This window comes from Rana temporaria, chromosome 7 (genome assembly GCF_905171775.1).
Source record: "Rana temporaria chromosome 7, aRanTem1.1, whole genome shotgun sequence".
Classification (NCBI taxonomy): Eukaryota; Metazoa; Chordata; class Amphibia; order Anura; family Ranidae; genus Rana; species Rana temporaria.
Window position 1 is genome coordinate 14,669,442 of NC_053495.1, and position 8,590 is coordinate 14,678,031.

At 47.0% G+C, this 8,590-nt stretch overlaps 1 protein-coding gene across 2 annotated transcripts in view; it reads left to right on the top strand.

Moving 5' to 3' along the window:
* The window catches only part of LOC120945084 (solute carrier family 26 member 6-like), a 45,098-nt gene extending 39,513 nt beyond the window's left edge, over positions 1–5,585 (top strand). Inside the window, exons 19-21 of one of the 2 annotated variants that reach the window (XM_040358947.1) lie at positions 3,160–3,214; positions 4,462–4,598; positions 5,236–5,585. In XM_040358947.1, the coding sequence (XP_040214881.1) occupies positions 3,160–3,214; positions 4,462–4,598; positions 5,236–5,259 (216 nt within the window). In that variant the 3' untranslated portion in view covers positions 5,260–5,585. The remainder of the gene's footprint in view (positions 1–3,159; positions 3,215–4,461; positions 4,599–5,235) is intronic. The other variant, XM_040358948.1, reaches the window with a different exon arrangement.
* The last annotated feature ends 3,005 nt before the right edge of the window (positions 5,586–8,590 follow it).

Sequence of the window (8,590 nt, forward strand, 5' to 3'; positions counted from 1 at the left end):
TGTGAAGGCATAAGGAGGCTTATGTCTGTCACATCCTAGGCTGCATTCGGTGTAACGAGGTTCCTGAATCAGGAGCACTCGTTACACCGGAGCAAGTAAGCACTTGCGCCGCGCAACTATGGTTGCGCGGGCGCAAGTGCTTCTTGAATCTGGGCCAATATTGTTTATTTTCTACTATAAACACATCTAATAGAAAAAAAAAAAATGTCTTTATCAATTTAGGTCATTATGTATTCCGCTACATGTTTTTGGTAAAAAAAAATCCCAATAAGCGCAAAAGTTATAGGGCCAGATTAATGTAATTTTACGGCGGAGTAACGTATCCCGTTTACGTTACACCGCCGCAAGTTTTCAGTGTAAGTGCTTGATTCACAAAGCACTTGCCTGTAAACTTGCGGCGGCGTAGCGTAAAGCCGTCCGGCGCAAGCCCGCCTAATTCAAATGGGGCGTGTACCATTTAAATTAGGTGCGTTCCCGCGCCGAACGTACTGCGCATGTTCCGTTTTGAAATTTCCCGCCGTGCTTTGCGCGAAATGACGTCGCCCCGACGTAATGTTTTGAACGGCGACGTGCGTTACGTCCTTTCGTATTCCCGGACGACTTACGCAAAAAAAAATAAAAAATTTAATTTGACGTGGGAACGACGGCCATACTTTAACATGGATGGTCTAATTTTACACCACCTAAATAGCAGCCGTAACTTTGCGACGGGAAAAGCCGACTAGCGACGGCGTAAACAGGTAATTTGCATACCCGACGCGGAAAACGACGCGAACTCCACCCAGTGGGCGCCGAAGTATTGCATCCTAAGATCCGAAGGCGTACGAAGCCGTACGCCTGTCGGATCTTAGCCAAATGCCGTTGTATCTTTGTTTGTGAATTCAAAATAAAGATACGACGCAGCAAATTTGAAAGTACGCCGGAGTATCAGCAGATACTCCGGCGTACTTTTTCTGTGAATCTGGCCCATAGCGTCTACAAACTATGGGATATTTTTATGGAATTTTTTATTTTATTTTTTACTAGTAATGGCGGCGATCAGCGATTTATAGCAGGATTGCGACATTGCTGCGGACATATTGGACACCTAACTGACACTTTTTCGGGGACCAGTGACACTAATACAGTTATCAGTGCTAAAAATGTGCACAGCTACTGTACTTATGACACTGGCAGGAAAGAGGGGTTAACATCAGAGGCAATCAAAGGGTTAAGTGTGTCCCTAGGGAGTGCTTTCAAACTGTGTTGGGGGATGGTCTGACTGGGTGAAGACAGAGATCGGTGTTCCTGCTTAACAGGAACACAAGATCTCCATCTTCTCCCCTGTCAGAACAGCGATCTGCCTTGTTTACATAGGCAGATCGCCGTTCTGCCTCTCCCGGGAAATTATCACGGGTGGCCAGCGGACATCAGGTCCGTCGAACCCGCAGATTGGCATCCCCGTGTTTAACCAGTGTGGGATAGCGCCTCACAGTAGGCTATTGCACAAAATGACGTACAGGCATAGCTTCCAACTGTCCCTTTAAGGGGGTGTGGCAGGGGGCGTGTCCTATGCCTACATACGTTTGTTAGTAGGTGTCCCTCATTCCCATCTCAAAATGTTGGGAGGTATGTACAGGCACTTGGTTTCGCGCAATAGAGCTGCCCTGCTGCAGTAAATCGGCAGTTGGCGTTTGGCAAGTAGTTAATATTCAAAGCAAGCTTCCCAATCCATTCATGTCTTCATGCATTATTTTGTTGAGAAATCACTTTGTACCGTATAACACCCCCCCCCCCCCCCTTGCCTTTCTAGCTGGGACCATTTTGAATAAGGGCAGATGATTTATGTAGTTGTAGCATTTACTGTATTTATCGGGGTATAGCGCGCGCCGGCGTATAACGCGCACCCCAAGTTTAGAAGGGAAGTTTAAGGAAAAAAATTACATTTTGGATGTCTTGCCCAGCGTCCATCAGCGGTCTTGTCCGGCATAGCGGCCTTGTCCGGCGTCCGTCTGCGGCCTTGCGTGGGGTCCGTCCAGCATTGTCGGTGTCCGTCTGCTGTCTTGCCCGGCGTCCATCGGCGGCCTTGTCCGGCGTCCGTCTGCGGCCTTGCGTGGGGTCCGTCCAGCATTGTCGGTGTCCGTCTGCTGTCTTGCCCGGCGTCCATCGGCGGCCTTGTCCGGCGTCCGTCTGCGGCCTTGCGCGGGGTCCGTCCAGAATTGTCAGTGTCCGTCTGCTGTCTTGCCCGGCGGCCTTGTCTGGCGTCCGTCTGCGGCCTTGCGCGGGGTCCGTCCAGCCTTGTCGGTGTCCGTCTGCTGTCTTGCCCGACGGCCTTTTCCGGCGTCCGTCTGTTTGAGTTTGGCGCCTCGGTCGAGCTGTGCAGAGCCGCATTTCCGGTGTGTTCGGCTCCTCTCGGCACCTCTCGTGTGGCTGCGGGCGGAGCCGAGCGTGGCTGAGCCTAGCTGAGTGCCCAGTACACTCGGCCCGGCTCAGTCTTTGTCGGCGGCGCTCTGAGACAGCAGACAAAGACAGGATCGGCGTATAACGCGCACCCACGATTGTCCCCTGATTTTAAGGGGAAAAAGGTGTGCGTTATACGCCGATAAATACGGTGCTTCTAGAATCCATCTGCCCTTAGCTCAGGCATGCAGGCTGGAGTTGAGAAGTCCCCTCCTCCAGATGAAAGATAAAAAAAATGCCCATGAAGACTCCCATAGCTCCCAACTGTCCCTGATTTCGAGGGACTGTCCCTGATTTGATGCAATGTCCCTCTGTCACTCATTCCTCCTCATTTGTCCCTCATTTTGGTCTGATCTATATAGATGTATATAAAATGCACTTTTTATCTATCAAAACGTGTTTCCCAGTGCTAAACCTTTCATCCAATTTCTAAAATGGCTGCATTTGAAAATTTCAAAAGCCAATATAAAGGAATAGTAGTGGTAAAAAAAACACTTGTGGGTTTAACCAATCTTGGTTTTTTTTTGTACAATTCTCCTTTAAGGGGGCGTGGCAAGGGGTGTGTCCTATGCCTGCATACTTTTGCTGATAGGTGTCCCTCATCCCCACCCCAAAAAGTTGGGAGGTGTGAGACTCCTGAGATGTATGACATCAGTTTAGCCCAGCCTAGAAACCAGGAAGCGACTGAAGAAATTTAAAAAAGTTATTTTTATCTTGCAGATTTTTAAGAATTTTGCTGAAATAGAAGTGGATGTGTACCTGGCGGGCTGCAATGGTAACAAATGCTTTTAATATCTTTAAAATGTTTGCATCGTCACTAAATAATGATTTTTAAAGTGTACCGGTCATCTCTACTCAGTGAAGGCTATTTAGAGAAGTCAACCAGTATCCCACCTATCAGATCATTAGAAACTAATGACATCACAGAAACAACAGAGTGCATGTATTGAAAACTAAAAAAAATTACTTTCTGCTATAAAACATATATGCATAAAAAAATATATAAAAAAAACACATTTATTCATCAGTTTAGGCCGATATGTATTCTACATATTTTTGGTAAAAAAATATCGCAATAAGCGTATATCGATTGGTTTGCGCAAAAGTTATAGCGTCTACAAAATAAGGGATAGATTTATGGCATTTTTTTTTTTTTACTGGTAATGGCGGTGATCAGCAATTTTTAGTGGGACTGCGACATTACGGCGGACAGATCGGACACTTTTGACACTTTTTTGGGATCAGTGACATTTATACAGCGATCAGTGCTATAAATATGCGTGTTCGCTTCTGCGCGCGAGATAACGGGGACAGGGGCGTTTTGAAAAAATAATTAATTACTTAATTATTTTTATTTTTACACTTTATTTTTTATTTCTGATCACTTTTATTCCTATTACAAGGAATGTAAATATCCCTTGTAATAGGAATCCGTGTGACAGGTCCTCTTTATGGAAAGATGTGGGGTCAATAAGACTCCACATCTCTCCTCCAGGCTTACAAGCATGAAATCGGTGAAAAAAAAATCACTGATCACATGCCGACGGCCACGATTGCGGCTTTATTTACTTCCGGGTACTGGGCGTGACGTCATATTGTCGCGTCCGGGCCTCCGACGGTCATAGAGATGACTGGTGACCATCTGGTCACCAGTCATCTCTATGCTTTTCTAGGCAGCGACCGACCGATTCGCTCTCCGGGCCCCCGATGGCACGGGAGAGCCCGGAGAAGCACCGGATGTCGGTGGGAGGGGCGGGGACGTCCCCTCCCGCTGCCTATAAGAACGATCAAGCGGCGGAACCGCCGCTTTGATCATTCTTATCGTGCACAGAATCGGCGGCTGAAGACGCGATATCTGAATGATGCCTGTAGCTGCAGGCATCATTCAGATATCACCGCACAAAGTCGAGGACGTCATATGACGTCCTCCCGTGGACAAGTGGTTAAAAGAGATGTTGGCTATTTTGCTTCATATATTTTTATAGATACAGTGACAATAATATCAATATTTCATTCATACAGTGACCGTGATCACCGGCCTGGAGGAAGGGAACCTATTCAATGATACCATCACCAAATCTCAGGTGTTTCCCTCTATCCAGGACGCCGTTACATTTCTGACCATGGATCACGACCACATCTCCATCCACGGTGTCAATGTAAGTAATGACATGAACCTGCTGACTTTTAATAAAAGGACCCTTACCTATCCGGGGACCCAGCCCTGTCCTCACCCGGGTCGGTTTGCCAATCTTTGGGTCCCCGGTGCCGGCATTTTTTACTGACTTGCTGTGCATGTGCAGGCCGTGCTGTGCTTTGTGACTGGTCCCACAGCCTTCTGGGACCTGTCACATGTCCAAAGATGCTGTAGGCAATGGAGGGGGGGGGGGGGGGGCGAACTTCCACTCAGATCACCTAGACCACTGATGGCGAACATTGGCACCCCAGATGTTTTGGAACTACATTTCCCATGATGCTCATGCCCTCTGCAGTGTAGTTGAGCATCATAGGAAATGTAGTTCTAAAACATCTGGGGTTCCAAGGTCCACCGTCACTGACCTAGGCAGTCTGGATGGAAGTGGGAATAGGAACTTGTCAAAACCAGGTACCCACTCTTCCCCAAAAAGTGCCCAAAAGTTAAAGAGAGGAGGGGGCAGAAAAATGGAGCTTCCCCTTAGGAATAAGGTTTTTCCTATCCGTGACAGAAGATTTGGTGAAATTACCGGTTTGGATCAGGCAATTGGCCATCAAATGTAGAATTTTTGTGCCACTCATTTGATTTTTATTATCTTTCAGGGTTGCCCGGACACAAGACTGTGAGATGAATATTTGCCTGCAGTCATAAGGTTGCCTTGGACAAGAATATAGGTCTCCATGAAACAGATGACAAGACTCAAAGGAACAACGTGGGGGAAATTTATCATTTCTGTCATACAGTGGAGGCATTGCTGAGATGAGTTATTGCTGCCCTAAAGTAGCACCTGACCCTGACCACTCCTTCATTGTGCATCTCTTTAGGGCTCATTCACACCCAGCCATCCACCGGCATCAATCTGCAATTCTTGCCAATGAAGAATGGTCAAACATTCCCATAGACACACTCCTAAACCTTGTGGGCAGCCTTCCTAGAAGAGTTGAAGCTGTTGTAGCTGCAGAGGGTGGGCCAACTTAATATTGAACCCTACGGACTTAGACTGGGATGCCATTAAAGTTCATGTGCGTGTAAAGGCAGGCGTCCCAATACTTTTGACAATATAATGTATCTGAGAACTGTGCACTGGTCACTTGTTTATTTTTTCAGTAAAAAAAGGTTCAGTTCATGAAGATTACACAGATAAGGATCTTTAGGTTTAATAAATGGCAGTTATTTTCAGAGTCCAATGAAATTTGAAAATTTTCTGGTTGGTCAAGAGGCTGAAATATGCTCGGCGCAAAATTTTCGGGTGTTGGAACCAAAGGTGCCGCATGCCGCCTCCCATACAATTAAATGGATGTAGATGGCTGTCAATGTTCCCGTACATCCGCGCTTACCCACGCATGCTCATACAATGTATTTCCAACCTTATTCCCCGGGTGCGGGAAAACACCCAGAATTTAGCGCTCCCCAGATTTCCAGCTACTCATCCTCTGTGTGCAAGAGGCCTTGTTGTTTCAACCCTGTATGAATTGATCCTTCTGTCATCAAACTCCTATTGACAGTGCCGATCCTGACCTCCCTGGGGCCCTAAGCAAGATGACATGTCACATTAAAGTTGAGAAGCGGGGGGGCTGCCAAAAATGGCATGTCACACACTAAAGTTGAGAACCGGGGGGGGGGGGTGTTCTGCTGTCAGAAATGCCATCTTACATTAAAGTTAGAGGCGGGGGGTGCTGACTTCTTACCTCTTCTCCCATGCAGCCAGCGCGAGTTGAGAAGTGGGGTGGGGGGCCGAAAATGACTTCTCACCAGACGGGGCCTCTAGTGATTTGGGGGGCCCTCCGCAGCTTTGCGGGGGCCCTAAGCGGCTTGCATAGTGAGCCTATAGGGCGGATCGGCCCTGCTTATTGATACTGTTTATGTGCCTTCATATGTAAATCAATTACAACCTTGAGATATTTGTGGGACTGTGATGTAACTTTCTGTAAATAAAATAAAATCGCTGTTTTTGTATTGCAACTTGTCTATATTTATACAAGATGAATAGCTGCGTATGAGAATAGAGAACAGATAGATGGTCATTGAATAAATGGTAAAACCTCATTGGTTGCTGTTGGCTACAACTTCACTTCTGTGCCTCTTTCTGGAGCTTCTTTCAAGAGAGTTAGATGAAAGAACAGATTCACAGCATCCCTTTAGCTGTGCATGCTCTTACCTGTTAGCCACTGGGGGCTGCAGCCTAAGGGTAGATTTTTTATTTAATTTTTTACAAACAAACTCTTATTTGAGAAGAGCATAAGTACTGTAAGGGGTTAGCTTGGTAGCGGGGGGGGGGGGGGGGGGGGGTGTGACCCTCTGCATGGGTTCACTACACACTGAATTATACAGAGAAACACCCGAAGACTGTTGAAAACAACGATTTTGGTTTATTCTTCCATCTTGCTGGAAACAAGTGCAAGCATCCAAACAGCATAAACAAAATCAAACATAAAATAAACCCTGGCCACTTGGGGCGTCTACCTTCACCACACAGGAACCTATCTATGGAGTCTAGCACAACCTACTGCTGGGTAGACACTGCTGGTCATACAGCAGAAAAACAATAGTCTTTTTTTTTTTTTTATCACACAGAAAAATCAATAGCACCTCACCTCTTCAGAAGTATTTCTGCTACTGCTCTCCTTCACTCAAAAAGCCTCAGGATGCAGCATTCAGTGGTAATCCTCTGGATTACTTATAGAGGCCTTAATTGCCTCATTCTGAACAGCGGAAGTTTTCCAACGTCCTTAAATCTTTCTGGCTACTTCTGCAGCCGACACCCGATAATAATTAGACAATCTAAACAAGGCAGAAATGTATCTCCCGTCTGTGACAACACCCACAGATTTACCTGACTTCCTGTCACAGTACGTATAATAAAATGTCAGGTATACAGCAAGATATATGCAATTACCAATGGCGGCTGGTGTTCAATATTTTGGGTGGAGGGCAAACTAACAACTCCCGCCCTCCCCCAAAAGATGTCAGAAGATGACTGGACAGGAAGGCGGTGATCAGAGGCCTTACATTTTACATTTTTGTTACATTACACTAAGCCAAAAATCCTCTGGGGTGTAGAAGCCGCCTGTCTGGGAACCAAATGACCTATATCAACATCAATAGTTTCATATAGCAATACCAATAAGATAACCCTACAGCTCAGCGCTATTCTCACAGTCAGGGGTTAGGCTCAGAGACCAGTAGCTATAATAGTAGGGAGGTTTCCACCGACTAGCAGGATGAGTAGATAAGCAGGTCACCTTGGTGGATGATGCAGGCTCACCCGAGGTGTGGGGTCTAAGCACTAACCAAACTTCACCAGACCTCTTTGTTTCATGCTAGTGTCAGGAGGCGGTCCTCAGGATTGCCCCACCAGGAGATAAGCAAGGTCTCCGGGAGCAAAAATAGCAGGTAGGGTTCAAGAACAAGCTTAGTCGGTAACAAGCCAGGGATCAAGCAAAAGTGTAGTCAGTAACAAGCCAAAGGTCTGTAACAATTTGTCGTAGGCTGGGATCGTGTGAAAGCATAGTCTAGGACCAAGTCAAAGGTCAGTAACGTGAAGCGGGACTTTTTTTTACCGTCCTGCTAGCGCACCGCTCCAGTGTGAAAGCCCTCGGGGCTTTCACATTGGAGAGACAGCAGCGGCTCTTTTAGGGCGCTTTTCAGGCGCTATTTTTAGCGTTATAGCCAGGGCCGTCTTTATAGCATCATGGGCCCCTGGGCAAAGTAATGCTCTGGGGCCCCTACAATGATGACAGTGCAGGTAAACAGACATCAAGTAGGTAGGCGGCAGACTGCCTCCCCTGCGTATCTATCACTCTCAGTGCCATCATGGGCCCCCAATTTTGGGGCAGCCTGAGCTCAAGGACCAGCTGCTTTGGGGAAAGTGCAGGGGCCCCCCATGCAGCTGGTGTGCCCTCTCATTAAGACAGCCCTGGTTATAGCGCCTGCAAAGCCTGTGAAAGGGGTCTAACA